Source organism: Letharia lupina, assembly GCF_014066315.1.
Source record: "Letharia lupina isolate WasteWater1 chromosome Unknown contig_20, whole genome shotgun sequence".
Lineage (NCBI taxonomy): Eukaryota > Fungi > Ascomycota > Lecanoromycetes > Lecanorales > Parmeliaceae > Letharia > Letharia lupina.
In genome coordinates, this window is record NW_023502989.1 from 688341 (window position 1) to 703427 (window position 15087).

A 15087-nucleotide genomic window follows, 5' to 3' on the forward strand; every position below is an offset into this window, starting at 1 on the left:
CGCCAACCGGCGCGAAAAACGCTGCTCAGGCTCTACAAACCCACCATCAGATCTTAAAGCTAGACCTCGTCCATCGCCAATGCCTCGGTCCAGAACTTGACCGTTGCCCTAAGGTACTCGTTGCTGTCGATCCTGCGTAAGTTCCGGAACATATATCAGATTAGTAGATAGATGTGTTTTATATTTCAAAGATTTTAGAATCTATCAATATGCTAGTTATATTATGAATGACTGCCCTTAACCGACGCTAAAAAGTGGATGCCGGTGAATAGATAATGCCGAGCCTCTATCTATCTTTATTAGCTCTATATTGTTTACGGTCAAATACCTACGATTTACGATTGGCGCTGTTATTTGCCGGCTCAAACGGCCTGTCACTGTATGACCGTCAGAGTCCTGTCATAGGGGTCAAATGTCAGTCATTACGCATCCGTACGTGAAGTTGGTAGACCAGGAATAGTAGAGGGGTCTGTACCCTAAGCGCAGCTTTTGACGGCGGTTGCCAAGCATCTTACGTTTCTGCCGAGCTGTGGCCGAGTGACTTTCTTGGTGCACGCAACGTTCCTTCCCAATATTAATGCCACTGTCTTTACCTACCTGTTCGTCCCTTCTCTTACTCTTTTCATTCTCTGGTTGCATCACTCGAAATACCCCTTCTCTGGAATAACTTTTGCCCCGCTGCAAAGGCTTCATTACAGGCATCATTCCACACTCGAGCGACTTTTAAAAGCAACAATAATGACTTTCCCTTCCACAATTCCTTCCAAGTTCTTGTCCGCAGGCAACGAGTTAGGGGTAGTAGCCGTCGGGTTTTCCGGCGGCCAGGTAATTGCTCCTGTTTCCATAACAATGCCCTACAGACACGCCCTCTTCCAACGTCTGAACATCGGCTAACCTCCCCTCCAAAAGTGCAAACCAGGCGTGGACGCCGCGCCCACCGCCCTCATATCCGCCGGCCTCCTGACCCAGCTGAAAGAGGACTTGGGCTATACCCTGCATCACGATGACACAGTCCACAACTACTCCAGCCTCATACCCTCCTCCGACCCAGACTACCGCAACATGAAGAACCCACTCGCAGTCAGCGCCGTTACCAAGCAGCTGTCCAATCAAGTGTACGAGCACGCAAAGTACGGCCGCCTCGTGCTGACTTTGGGCGGCGACCACTCCATCGCGATTGGCACAATCGCGGGCACGTCTAGAGCCATCAAGGAAAGACTTGGTAGGGAAATGGCGGTGATTTGGGTGGACGCACACGCAGATATCAACACGCCGGAGACGAGCGAAAGCGGCAACATTCATGGTATGCCCGTTGCTTTTCTGACCGGACTCGCAAAGGAAGAAAAGGCAGATATGTTTGGGTGGCTGGGAGAAGAGAAGGCTTTGAGCTTGAAGAAATTGGTGTATATTGGCTTGAGGGACATTGATAGGGGAGAGAAGAAGATTCTGAGGGAGCACGGGATAAAGGCGTTTAGCATGCATGATATCGATAAGTATGGATCCCTTTCTTGCGTTGTCGCTGGAATACGTGATGAATCGTGGTGATCCTGGACCCTTACAGTTTCGATAGACACGGTATTGGCCGAGTCATGGAAATGGCGTTGGGACATATTGGGCACGATACTCCCATTCACCTTTCCTTTGATGTCGACGCTCTGGATCCTCAATGGGCCCCTAGCACTGGAACCCCAGTGAGAGGTGGCCTGACCTTGCGGGAAGGCGACTACATCGCCGAGTGCGTGCATGAGACGGGAAGTCTTGTTGCTATGGATTTGGTGGAAGTGAATCCTTCTCTGGAGGCGGTAGGTGCTGCGGACACAATCAGAGCGGGTTGCTCCTTGGTGAGGTGCGCGCTGGGCGATACTCTCTTGTGATGGGTGATGATTTACGAGTACCACAAGAGCAATACGACAATGCGAGGACGAAAAGCATATTCCGGGAGGATGCGTTAGTGTTAATTGCATCCCAACATATTTATTGAAGTTCTTTAACTTCATTCTGTCACAGCATAGTAAAACCGCTCACCCTTCGCGATCTTGCTTACCAAAAGAACGACTAGCAGTCCCTCGTTGCTCCATGCACGATCAAAGGGATCCAAAAAGGGGACCTTGGCACTAAAACCGGAAGCTCTCCCAAGACAAGCGGGCTGGATAATCGAAGGTGATATGACACCCACCAAAGTAATCAGTACCTCGTTCAGATCAACATTTTCATCCTACATCCTTCCACTCACTCTCCCTAGAAATATTCGAACACTCACAAAAGCGTGCGCGCGCTCTCGCGTTCTTTCACACAAATCCGTTCAAGTGGTCTCGGAGATAACTACCATGATGAATTATAAAATGAAACGATACGTCGCGTTTTCTGACTCTCGACCGCAAGTCTCATGCAGGCGTGCACGCTTGACCCAAGCTAATCGAATCCTGTCTTTGATGCAGTGGGCCACACCTCGCTTGGTAAGCCTGACGATGCCAACCAAATTACGAGATGCGGCACAAGGCTGGCATCAATATTTATAAGGCTTGAGACGCATTTCCGACTTCCGGTTCTCGTCATTCCGTACGAATTGGCTCATAGTTCAACGCTCGTCCTATGTCCATCTCCTCACCATTGCCTTCAAAACTCATGGACCCGGCACGGCTGAGACCTCATCATTCAAGCGCAAATTCCCAGAGCGATGACTACGCATCGGACTATCAGAGTTCTGATGATGGTTATGACTATAGCATCGTTGACGATGCACCAGAAGCACAGCCAACAAAAGCCAAGAAATTCAAACCGGCTATAACTTCCCAGGCTTCCATCGAAGCTAGTGCATCGAAGGGGCTAGAAGATGCAGACCATGCATTTACAGAGATAATGCCACATATCTGGCAGCGCCATGCTGGCGGCCGGAGGGCAAAGATACCAGAAGTAGATCTGGATTTGGAAAAGGGCGTTAGTGGTGGCGCAGCAACAGACGAGAAGAATCATCGAAGGCGGCCCCAGAGGTGACAAATATCAAGCTGCGCTGGACCATGCCCGAGATCGAAGGTTGGTGTGTACTACAGTTGGATTCTAGTAAGCCAGATGTCGAGGTCCAAGAGCCTTATCTGCAACAGCGCAGAGTCCGATGGCAGTAAGAGCCAAGTCGTTGTTATTCACAGCCAAATCTAAATAAGGCTAGCCTGTAGCGAGACCTTATGCAACTGGACATACTTGAGCTTCGTTCACATTGATGAAAGATTAAGTTTCATGTATAATCCAATGCTAATGGGGAAATCCAAAAGGACCTAGTCAATGAATGTCAGTCTCAGGGCTTAGCTGGTGGCGAACGAGGACTCACACGACGTCTGCTCAAGAGAGTCCGTAACGTTGCGGAAAGAGAGTTTGTTGATGGTAGATTTCTCGACGAAGCGATCTCGAGCTTACTACCAAGACCGCCTTGCCACCCTTGAAGCCTTGAACCTACTTGTAAAGTCGCGGCAGATCCTTTCAAATTCGAAGCTTCTCAACCCTCAATCATTGCTTCTTTGTTGAAGACTCTGCCCTGCAAGGCGTAATATATAGCATAGTGTTGCAGGAGCATGGCGTCCTCTCTGGAGCCTGCACAGCGACCGATCAACCTGATTGAGTCGGCCGACAGATGCGAGCAGCACCTCAACTCGTTGAGAAAGTATGCGAACAATAGCAAAACGAAGCACAACAGCGGGAAGAAGAAGGTCTTACTTGAGGATGTTATCACACGCGTCAACAGCAATATTCAATCCCTCAAAGCCTGAGGGAAGGCAGACATCCGACGAAGAAATCAAGGCATCGGTCACTTCGGTCTTCGAGGACATCGTATCGCGGGTAGATGATGCTAAAGAAGCTCGGGGCCACAGGCTAGCGTTCTCTATGTGGATATCTGATAAATCCAAGTGCTTCATGCTGCAAGGCTGTATACCCAAATCGAAGCTGACTTCAGAACAGGGCAGTGGAAGTTGCGCATCTCTGGAAGGAATTGGATGAGATAAGAGACCCCATCGGTTACTTGCACAATCAGGTCAAAACAGTCTTGCGTGAAACTCTAGATCAAAAAGAACGCCGAACAAGAATCTCCGAAATAGTTCAGAGAAGATCTAAGTCCTACTATGTCTTCGTCAACGCTATCGGCCAGATGTCGGAGGCAGAGAGGCGGTCAACACGCTTTGGAACATATTACCTACTATGGAGAGAATTCTCCCCAGGACTAGATCTGAATGGGAATGTTGGCAATGCGGATGACCCCGGGGATGGCAAGATATACGATCAAGGTAGCATACAACAAGCGAGCCAGATCCTAAAGGCATTCTATGATGCGTGGTCGGAACCCATCATCAAAGCCAATGTCGCGAACCCGACGTCGCCAGACATACTACGGAAGGCGGGAAAGATTCCAGAAATGGCGAAAATCTGTCTCATTCTACGTGGAATAAAGCAGGAGAGGCTTCTCGACTGTTTTTGCGAATAATCTAAGGATGACAGGCATCTGCCGCTCAAGGTAGAGACCATGAGAACCATCTTCGAGCCGGACGACGCCGACCACGCGAAGACCTTTTCCACTGAGCAATATAGGGCTGTGTGTCGAACTTGGAACGATGGAGAACATATCAAGATTGCCGAGGAAGAGCCCCTACCCATGAAATATATAAATGAGTACGGGAAAGGGTCCTACGGCAGTGTGACAAGGGACCAACACACTTTCACAGATGCATTCTACGCCTGCAAGGAACAAATCTCCGTCGAAGCAAGAGCCCATCTACTGCGAGGAATCGCAAGGCTCAAGAAACTTGGACACAGGCATATTGTGCAACTCGTCAAGTCCTACCAGCGCGGAAATCGCTACGGGATCCTCCTGAAGCCTGCCGCAACCACTGATCTCAAGAAGCTCCTCGACAGATACCGCAGAAACGGCCTCGATTACGACAAGGATAGTCGAGACCGTCGGAGAGATCGCGTTGTCCTTAAGCTTGTTCTATTGACGGTGTGAGGATGCTTAAGTAGGGGACTTGCACACATCCACGGGTGCAACGTACGCCACAAGGATATCCAAACCTGCCAATTATTGTTCCAGAAAGCCCCAGGGCCAAACCCAGCACGATTTCTGTGGGCGGACTTCGGCCTTGCTCACGACTTCGGCGACTCGGGGAACAGCAAGACGACGAGCAAGTCCCGCCATCGTTATTCGCCACGTTACGCTACTCCAGTGATCATGGAGGAGTTTGAGGCCCGCAAAGCAAGAGGCGAGATCGAACACGAGGACTGGGGTGATGACGAAGATGAAGATGCACCGGCGCAATCCATCGGTGGTCTGGTAACGCTATCGGCCATGGACGGAATTCTGACATCTACTCCTTCGGTATTGTAATTTACGAAGTCCTCAGCTACCTGATCGCCGAAGGATCGGAGGCCTCTGTCCCAAGCGACTTTGAGAGTTGCATGCCGTTTTGGAAGAACACCGAAGGCGTACAAGCATGGGCCAAAAAGCAGATCCAAAGATTGACACGGAAAGACCCGTTGGTATTCCTTTTCCGGCTCAGCTCAAAGATGATCGCACGCAGGCCCGGAGATCGGCCTATCATTTCCGACGTCGTCCGAGGCCTGACGGAGGCACATCAGCAGTACTTTTGCACCGCTTGCCTCCAACAGCCCGAGGAGCCTACGTCACAAGCGGTCATTGCCGAGGAACAGATGGTCGAAGGGCTGGAGAAGGCAAAATTCCTCTCTCAAAGCAAACACCGTGCCAATGGTCAAGATCATGGGAGTGTACATGAGGTGGTTGCAGAAGCGCCGCCTCCTGCCGAAGAGCTGCAAGATCTTGTCCGCCGTCCTAGGCCGTCCGTTCAGGGGGAAAGAACCAAGCGGGAAGAGATGGTCGATGCGGAGCCCAGCTCGGTGGAATGACAAACCACCGAGCCTGTTGCGGTGTTCAGAAGACGTGATCGCTATAAACATGGACGAGACTGTGAGACAGATGCCGGTCGAGCCATGAACTCCTTCCGACCCATCGTCTATACTAATGTAAAATAAACATCACTATGTACTTTCGAAAAGTCGCAAAATAATGCACGGGCAGGGATACCATTGAAAGGCAACATGTATGTCTCTGTTTTCTTTTTTTCTCGGATGCATCCGGCGTTGGCGGCACCATGATACCCCCAAAAGCGTGAAGGACGCGGCGTTGCTTCTAACGAGTAATGTACACAAAGACTCTTCTCGGAGTCTCTATCTGTAGCAACGTAAAGATCCTCCCATATGACAGGAATGTGTTGTACGCTCCGAGATACGCGACACTGTAATAATACCGTACACACATTTTCACAGATATCAAATCATGATAGGGTCCTGGGCTGGCGGACTTGACATTCTTGCAAGAGTAATAACATATTGAACTGGAACAGGTCAGCTTATCTGGTGGCATATGGTGGGATCTGCTAGTCTCCTAGTCACTCTAGCTGTGGATTCGCCAACTCATATATCATGAGAGCTGAAAGTAGGCCAATATGCAGGCGATCGAGCTGAGCCTTTGCCAAATCGAATCCCAAATACGCTCAAGCTAAGACCAGTGACATACATTCACATCAAGATATCGAAGTCCATTTACCCTTACATATTATGGGATACGTAGCTCTTAACCACACAACACCATCCCCGATCGCAAAAGGCACAGTCGCGTCTCCAACTCTTACTATCGCACACTCCCCCCAACTCCAACCATGCCATCCCTCAGCACCTCAAGCAGTTTTGGCCTCCCACCCATCTTCGCATCCAGCAGCGCCAACACAGCCACCACTGCGCCCCAATTCCCTAAGGCTTCCACTACAATTCTCACCTTGTCCCCTATACTACTTCCTACCTGCTGGTCCCCGATAGGCTCACCTCGCTTGAAGGGCGGGTTCCTAACAGTCACTTTCGTGATATGTTGTTATCGTACGGCGGACGCCTGAACCCCAGTAGAAGGCACAGTCAAGGCGCTTGGCTTCCGTGATAATAATGATCTGCAAAACAAAAAACGGTTCTGTCAACTTGGAGAAACTTTGACCCTTGTCGTGGTCGGTTCTAGAAACAAAGGGACGAATGGTAAAAGTAGTCAGGAATTTGTAGCCAAAAATAGCGAACGCTTGACTATATATTGTTGCAATGACAAGATCAAGCAGTGGGTGACGAAGTCTTGATATCAAGGTATATTGGCATCTGATAATACGTCAATTTGTGAATTTTCGGTTGTCAAAGAAGGCTGGGGGTGTGGAAGTGTTACCCTAATATTGGTTCAGTATGCGAGTGTAAACTCGTAACATATTCTTTTAGAACTCCACCGCAGTCGAAATGACTAGCGTCTTTGTCCTGACGGTACGACGGTCAACATGGGCAAGGTCTACGAAGATCGCAATTGATCCTTGTTCTGGATCTTGAGCAAGCGACCTGGGAGTTTGTCTCAATCTCAGCAGTGATGAAACGTGCTAAGGGATTTCTCTGGGAATTTGATGGCTTGTTACTTAAGACCCAAAAGCTCCTTGAGCACGGCTTCCGCCTTTTGAGCTTCTATTGTCCCTGATCCTTGGCGCATCATCTGTCCGACGAAGAACTTGAGCTTCCCAAGTTGTTTTCCCTTTTGAATCTGTTCGACTTTCTTAGGATCCTTGTCAAGCAAAGCTTGCGCCATCATGATGTATTCCTCCCGGGACAGATGTCGCAGGCCCAAATTGGCTTGATCGATGATCGTGTTTACGTTTCGTTCGTCGCCGTCAAATGACATTGCAAGGAGCTTTTTCGCTGTACTTCCTGTAATCTTTTTCGCATCCAAATTCTGGAGAATCGAAACCATAGACCTAGGTGGAACGATTGTTGGGGAAAAGGGAACATTGGCTGCATTGAGAAGACCGCCAAGTTCGTGAAGGACCCTTAAGGCAAGATGTCAAAATCAATTAGGGGATCTGGATGACGAAGACGTACCAATTTCCAACAATTTTGGAGAGACGCGGAGCTGAGATGGGATCGTTCTTTTCGGAGGCCCACATTGTCCTCACAGTGTCGAAATAGTCTAACCGCTCACCATTGTCGAGGGACATCAAGGATTTTGCATCCTTCATAGTCAGCTCGCAGACGGTCATAAGATTTGCAATTATCTCGTCTGGACGCTTGGGAAGAGTCCTGTCAATGTGATCGATGAGATCCTGTCATCGTCGACTTAGCAAGCATCAGGGCGATAGCATCACGGCTGAGGCTTACTTGGCCAATAATGAGCGGTGCTATGTCCGGATCTGGCATGTACCGATAATCCACTTCGCCCTCTTTCCCACGAAGCTTCTCGGTCTCGGTACTTCCCAGCGTCCATCCACGAGTCTCCCCCTCTATGGATCCACCAGACTCCAGTATTGCGATTTGCCGATCTCTCTCTGCAGTGATGGCATGCTCAACAGCCTTGAAGCTGTTCAGATTCTTGATCTCGGTGCGCTGGCCCAGCGCTTCGCTACCTTGAGGGCTTACGGAGACATTGACGTCGGCTCTCAACCCTCCCAGTTCCATACCTTTCGTGACAGCATTCACAGCTTGTAGGATGGACTGTATCTTTCTGACGCAGGCTGCCGCAGTCTGAGGGTGATGGATTTGAGGATGAGTGATGATTTCGATCAGAGGATGTCCGACACGATTGAAGTCCAGCAGAGTAGTTGAGGGTGGCTGTAGATTTGATTTCGCTGTGTCTTGCTCCATCTGAATCTGCTTGATGGCAAGGTTGACGATTCTTCCATCCTCAGGCGCAATGCCATCATGATCGTAGACATGGACATTTCCGCTCACTGCAAAAGGCGAATAGTATTGTGTAATCTGGTAGCCTGCAGGCTGATCTTGATAATAATAGTGCTTGCGATCAAACTGGCTCCTCTGACGAATCTCACAATCGAGACTTAGAGCAGCACGCAGGGCTGGGAGGAGGGTAGCTTTTTGAAATTCTGGCTGGGTTCCAGGAAAAGCGAGATCAAAGACGGCAACATGGGCGTTCGGCGCGCAATCCTCAGATGTCATTGCATCTGAGAATAACTTGCGCTCAGTATTGAGCTGTGCATGTACCTCAAGGCCCACGGTCAACTTCCATTTCTTCGAACTCGAATCATTGCTATTCTTGCAGGTGTCCTGAGTATTCCCCCGTACGGCATCAAGTCTCTGAGCATCCCGCTTTCTCTTCGCCTCGTCTTTCAACTGCTTGCGAAAAGGCACATGGCTAACTTGTGTAGCCTCTGTTTGTAAAGACCTCGCGTGAGGAATTGGTGTGCTCCATTGATGTTGCAATGAGGTGATACGAAGAGCCTGCCATTGATGAGTAGTGCCGGACCGCAATGTAGAAGCTGCAAGTCGCTGACCCGTCGAGCATGGAAGTACGAACATGGGGAACACATCAGATGGGAGAGTCGAGAGAATGACTTTTGCCAACTAGAGCAGGAGAGCAGGTCGAGACTCGAGCCCGACTGTCGGTCCGTATCAAACTCCGAACTCCGTCCGTGCATTAGCGCCGATATCGACAGAGACTCGATTATCTTACATCCCGTAACCTTCAGCTCTTCACTTCTCTCAACGCTCTTATCCATTCCATTCCATTCCAACTTCTAGTTGACTCAACAAGATATCGCACAGCTAGCATTCAGTCATGGGTTCCACGGCTGCATACGCGTTGCCTGAGTCCCACAAGGACGTGAGTTTCTCATGTCCAATTCAATCTCAACGCCCCATCAGCTGACCGCCACTCCAGCTTATGCATAAGTCCTTGGTGGAGACCGATTCAGAAATCGCTGCCATAATGGTTCGTCACTGCCCTTGCCCTACTACAGAATGTCATATAACGCGCCGTCTCTCAGAAGAAAGAGATTCAACGGCAACGCGAATCGATCGTTCTTATTGCCTCCGAAAACTTCACGTCCAGAGCCGTCTTCGATGCACTAGGCTCGCCCATGTGCAACAAGTACTCCGAAGGCTACCCAGGAGCAAGATATTATGGAGGCAATGAATTTATCGATCAAATTGAGTTAACTTGCCAAGCACGAGCACTGGAAGCTTTTGGCCTTGATGCCGAGAAGTGGGGCGTCAACGTGCAGACTTTGAGTGGTAGCCCCGCAAACCTGCAAGTCTACCAGGCCATAATGAGACCGCACGAGAGACTGATGGGATTGGACTTACCGCATGGTGGACACTTGAGTCACGGTTACCAAACGCCGCAAAGGAAAATCTCGGCGATATCAACATACTTCGAAACCTTCCCCTACCGTGTCAACCTTGAGACTGGTATCATCGACTACGAGATGCTCGAAGAGAACGCACTCATGTACCGACCGAAGGTTCTAGTAGCCGGTACCTCCGCCTACTGCCGTCTGATTGATTACAAACGCATGCGTGAAATAGCGGATCTCTGCGGCGCCTACCTGGTTGTTGACATGGCACATATCTCTGGCTTGATATCCGCAGGTGTCATTCCCTCTCCCTTTGAACACGCCGACATTGTCACCACGACCACACACAAGTCACTTCGTGGCCCAAGAGGAGCGATGATATTCTATCGCAAGGGCGTAAGAAAGTCAGATCCCAAGACCGGTAAACAAGTACTCTATGATCTCGAAGGTCCTATCAACTTTTCCGTCTTTCCTGGTCACCAAGGTGGACCCCACAATCACACCATCACAGCCCTAGCTGTTGCGCTCAAGCAGGCTCGGACTCCAGAATTCAAGCAGTACCAGCAAAATGTCATCAGCAACGCCAAGGCCCTGGAGATAGAGTTCAAGCGTCTAGGATACAAACTCGTCGCTGACGGCACAGACAGTCATATGGTTCTCCTTGACTTACGGGCGCACTCTCTTGACGGGGCGCGTGTCGAAGCTGTCCTTGAGCAGGTGAACATTGCATGCAACAAGAATGCGATTCCAGGGGACAAGTCAGCTCTCACACCATGTGGTCTTCGCGTCGGAGCCCCGGCAATGTCAACGCGCGGCATGGGTGAAGAGGACTTCAAGCGTATCGCTAACTACATTGTTACTTGCATAGGTATTGCTAAGGATGTGCAGAAGAGCTTACCAAAGGAGGCGAATCGACTGAAAGATTTCAAGGCCAAAGTTGCCGGAGGCGAGTTGCCACCAATGAAGGAGTTGAAGAAAGAGATTGCCAACTGGGCAGGCAGTTTCCCTCTGCCTGTTTAGAAATGTACCAATTGGAGTATGGCTTGCAAATCTTCCACAGATTTGTACGAAAAAAGTCTTGGCGTTTTCCCAAAATTGGAAGGCAAAGGCGGGAAATAGACGACATTAACGCCATGTGGATCACTGCTGCTTCAACGCATTGCATAGCGCTGCATTTCCCGTCACAGAGCTTAGATCTTAGATCTATCATTCAATCATTCATTCAATCACAACTCGTACCGGGTCCTTAACACTTTTCATGCGAGATTGATAGGCTTTCCGAGGTACTCGTCTTACATCTCACCTATCCTTAGGTGTAGCTTCAGACTACAAAGCGCGGCGGCGATTCCACGCACGTCACCATCCTACCATCTCTACCCCCTCGGTATCTCCGCTGTCCCACAAATCTTGGGCAAATAAAAATGACCCAGTTCCCAATCAAGTCCATACCGGCAAGTTCTACACTCCCGGATTTGGGTGCGATCCCGAAGCAAGGGAATAGACCCATGTCCACTGGGCTGCATTGCATCATGTCTTGTATCGGAGCAATATTCGATGCGTCATGTGTCCATTGTAATGTACTGAACACTTTTCTTCCGAGTTTATGCTTAACTTCTCAGCACCGAGCGTCTCCATTCTGGGGACCAGCATTCTATCCCTGATTTGCCACCCACCTTTCCTTCTTTAAATACATCACATCCATCATCAGTCCTTAGAGACAGTCCTCAAAGCCACACACCTTCAATTACTGCTCACGAGAAGTCATGATGATCTCCAAGCTACCTTTCGTCTTGTTCGCGCTCTCAGCCATCCAAGTCACTGCCTTCCCACATTTAAGTGTTAATGGCGTTGAGGAGTTGGCAGAACTCGCAAAAAAGTCCGGCGAATGCCCTCACCTAGCAAAACAAAATCAAGCAGCATGCCCTCATCTAGCCAAGAACAAGGATCTGAAGCGTCAGACTACTTTTGACCCCACCTCCCAGCACGTCTCCACTACTGGAGAGTATGCCTGGGTTGCCCCTGGAGCTGGAGATCAGCGAGGTCCTTGCCCCGGTCTCAATGCCTTGGCGAACCATGGGTATCTTCCGCACAACGGTGTTGCTGATATCCCCACTATCGTTTCTGCTGTGAACACTGGTAAGTCAATCTCATTCCGATGGATTTTTCGAGTTTGCATAGCAGTCTCCCCGTATCTGAACACTCCATTTCCCTGCGCCCTCTATCTACTTCCCGTATCGCCGTGTAGACAGAATTCTCTGGAACCGTACTGACGTCTACATAGCATACGGTATGGGTATCGACATCGGTACATTTCTTGCAGTATACGGCACCGCATTTGATGGCGACTCTATCTCAACGGACCCCGGTTTTTCCATCGGAGGACCGGCTACTAGCGAAGAAATCCTGGGAGTCGGTCTCCTCGGAACTCCATCTGGCTTGAGTGACTCTCACAACAATTACGAAGCAGATACCTCTCCAACACGTGGGGACTTGTATGTCGTGTAAGTGTCTCTCTTAAACTTCTTGGCACCACCATTGTACATATCGAAGCTTTTCAGGATTCTAATATCCTCTAGCGGAAATGACTACCTCCTCCAAGTCGACCGATTCCAAGAATACTACGATGCTCTCCCGGAAAACACGGCAAGCCTCACCCCAACATCTAGCTATCCAGATGCCCCCCATAGCTAACACGGACTAAGCCCGCCCCGGACCAATACGCAGCTCTCTTTCCCTTCCGCCAAGCACAATTCAACAACTCCGTCGCCACAAACCCCGACTTCTTCTTCCCCCAATTCGCCGGGGTATTCGTCTCCCCGGCCGGCTACGCCTTCCCGCCCCGCATGATGGCCAACCATTCAGCCGAGTATCCATCAGGCTACCTCGACAAGGCGAGCTTCATGACATTCTTCGCCGTCACTGGCGAAAGTGGAGCATTTGAATACACCCCGGGCTGGGAACGCATCCCGAACAATTTCTACCGCCGTCCTCTTAGCGATCCATACACTCTCCCTGAGTAAGGACCCCCCTTCCCCCCCCCCATCATAAACCCAATTTATCCACCTATCTATTCATCCATCTTGCTGCATCGTCTCCAAAGAACCCAACCTGACCCCCCCCCACCAGCTTCATCCTCGACGTCCTCGCCTTCGGCCTCCTCGACCCGCGCCTCCTCTCCATCGGCGGCAACACCGGCACCCCAAACTCCTTCACCGGCCTCGACGTGTCCGACCTGACCGACGGCGTCTTCGACGGCGCCACCCTGGCCCAGGGCAACAACCTCGAATGCTTCATCTTGCAGCTCGTGCAGGCGGAAGCGCCGACGGCGGTCGCGGCGCTGTATGAGGATGTGACGGCGGCGCTGCAGCCGCTGGCGGAGAGCATCTCGGGGAATCTGGCGGGGCTCGGGTGTCCGCAGTTGGGGGCGGTGAATGCGGGTATGTATGATGTTTATCCGGGGTATGCGAAGGCGAATGGGATCTGAAGGAGTGAGATGGGGAGTGGGTGGGTTTGAATTGCGGGCGAATTGTCTTTCTGGAGTACACATCAGACTCAGGCTAAGGGGCAGGTAACATAGCATGTAATATCACTACATACTGGCGTCAAAGTTCAACACTTGTCAAGTAATACTTAAAGGTTACATACTATATATGCTACGCTAAAGTGCAGCTGAAATGATAGCACTGAGCCAGATGTGACTAAAGAAGTTTTGCTTCGCCTTTGGCTCAAATCCCACCCCAAAATTACGAGATCATCTGTACTGACACTGCTGTTCAGCATTGCCAGTGCTAGAGCATCAGCCACTCATCCCAAGAAAAGCCGATACTTAAAACACCAACTCTTCCCTACACACACACACACACACACCTCTCTCTCTCTCTCTCTCTCTCTGTGGCCGCCCCCCTAGACAGCAGAGCGCACCAAGCCAACACTTCCAGAAGCTAATAAAGTCCCCCAACCAGCAATGGAACGTACTGGGTTTTACTGTCGTCACAAGCGGCAAAGGTTTCCATATCAGACTTTCCAGAATAGCGAAATTGGATGCGCACGCCGTACCGGCGGCTCAGTGTTCGCCCACCATTTGGCGTGAAAACTACGAATGTGGGTCGTGTTCCATCTTCACACGTAGTATGTTGAAAGGGTAGGTAGATTGGAGGGGTTATTGGTGCTCATATCCATGTTTCGTAGTTGAGGAGTCCAATGCCGTCAATGGGCGAGGAGCAGGTGGTGTGAGGGCATAGTCGTCATCAGTATTCGACACGCCATTCCTCGGGCCGCTGCAACACGCAGTAGCCGTTCCGTATGTCCATAACCCATCCATCACGTCTCCATGGCCCCATCGTCAGCAATCCCCGCTTCCACCTCGCTCGCCGCACCCTCCAATCTGTTTCTCGCAGCCTTCCTGATGCCCTCCTCCACGCCCCTCAACCGTCTGCTCTCTTCTTCCAGTTCCGCAATCACGTCTTCCTGCTCTTCGATGCCCATTCCTACACCCGGGAGCTCTCGTACTGCAACCCGCGCTTTCTGTATCTTGTTCGTAATTGACGAAGCGGCTGTTGCTAGGTCTTTGGGTGAGACGGGGGTGATTGTGTCTGGTGAAGGTGTGAGACCGTCGGCGGACGGCGGAAGGAGGAGGCGAGAGAGTAGGGAGTGAAGGGGTGGGAGGATGTCGAATAGTTGCGGCGGAGGAAGCGTGTTGGAAGGGGGTGGGGTGGTTGCTGTGGGCATGATGCGGAGCGTAAGGGTCTGTAGTGGTGCTGGTGGTGGTGATGGAAGGTTTCAGCCTTTCGAGATACACCCCGTTTTGTGTGTGATATCTGTGGAAGTAGGTTTCGTACAATTAACGAGGAGCTCTTTGTGCTGTGTGATTTTTCTCTTTTTTTAAAAAAAAACAGCATGATCATTGGGGAACACACTGTTCGGGATT

The 15087-nt window shown here is 50.5% G+C and overlaps 7 protein-coding genes across 7 annotated transcripts; 5 read left to right on the top strand and 2 right to left on the bottom strand.

Annotated features, from left to right (window-relative positions):
- Nucleotides 1-738: 738 nt before the first annotated feature.
- On the top strand, nt 739-2994 carry HO133_005052 (uncharacterized protein; the record flags this gene model as incomplete). Its single annotated transcript, XM_037295964.1, has 4 exons — nt 739-825; nt 910-1493; nt 1571-1841; nt 2578-2994. 4 exons carry the CDS (start codon nt 739-741, stop codon nt 2992-2994), a joined length of 1359 nt encoding a protein of 452 aa, XP_037148662.1.
- Nucleotides 2995-3566: 572 nt separating this feature from the next.
- On the top strand, nt 3567-4471 carry HO133_005053 (uncharacterized protein; the record flags this gene model as incomplete). Its single annotated transcript, XM_037295965.1, has 3 exons — nt 3567-3728; nt 3757-3831; nt 3947-4471. 3 exons carry the CDS (start codon nt 3567-3569, stop codon nt 4469-4471), a joined length of 762 nt encoding a protein of 253 aa, XP_037148663.1.
- Nucleotides 4472-4510: 39 nt separating this feature from the next.
- HO133_005054 (uncharacterized protein) lies at nt 4511-5904 on the top strand (the record flags this gene model as incomplete). The annotated part of the gene is made up of 3 exons (XM_037295966.1): nt 4511-4984; nt 5075-5364; nt 5385-5904. The coding sequence occupies 3 exons, from the start codon at nt 4511-4513 to the stop codon at nt 5902-5904; spliced, it is 1284 nt and encodes a 427-aa protein (XP_037148664.1).
- Nucleotides 5905-7492: 1588 nt separating this feature from the next.
- Nucleotides 7493-9384, bottom strand: HO133_005055 (uncharacterized protein; the record flags this gene model as incomplete). Its single annotated transcript, XM_037295967.1, has 3 exons — nt 7493-7901; nt 7954-8174; nt 8230-9384. 3 exons carry the CDS (start codon nt 9382-9384, stop codon nt 7493-7495), a joined length of 1785 nt encoding a protein of 594 aa, XP_037148665.1.
- A 259-nt stretch (nt 9385-9643) lies between these two features.
- Nucleotides 9644-11180, top strand: HO133_005056 (uncharacterized protein; the record flags this gene model as incomplete). The annotated part of the gene is made up of 3 exons (XM_037295968.1): nt 9644-9688; nt 9746-9796; nt 9852-11180. 3 exons carry the CDS (start codon nt 9644-9646, stop codon nt 11178-11180), a joined length of 1425 nt encoding a protein of 474 aa, XP_037148666.1.
- A 743-nt stretch (nt 11181-11923) lies between these two features.
- HO133_005057 (uncharacterized protein) lies at nt 11924-13644 on the top strand (the record flags this gene model as incomplete). Its single annotated transcript, XM_037295969.1, has 5 exons — nt 11924-12296; nt 12442-12661; nt 12737-12803; nt 12863-13176; nt 13287-13644. The coding sequence occupies 5 exons, from the start codon at nt 11924-11926 to the stop codon at nt 13642-13644; spliced, it is 1332 nt and encodes a 443-aa protein (XP_037148667.1).
- Nucleotides 13645-14480: 836 nt separating this feature from the next.
- Nucleotides 14481-14888, bottom strand: HO133_005058 (uncharacterized protein; the record flags this gene model as incomplete). The annotated part of the gene is made up of 1 exon (XM_037295970.1): nt 14481-14888. The coding sequence occupies one exon, from the start codon at nt 14886-14888 to the stop codon at nt 14481-14483; it is 408 nt and encodes a 135-aa protein (XP_037148668.1).
- Nucleotides 14889-15087: the final 199 nt, after the last annotated feature.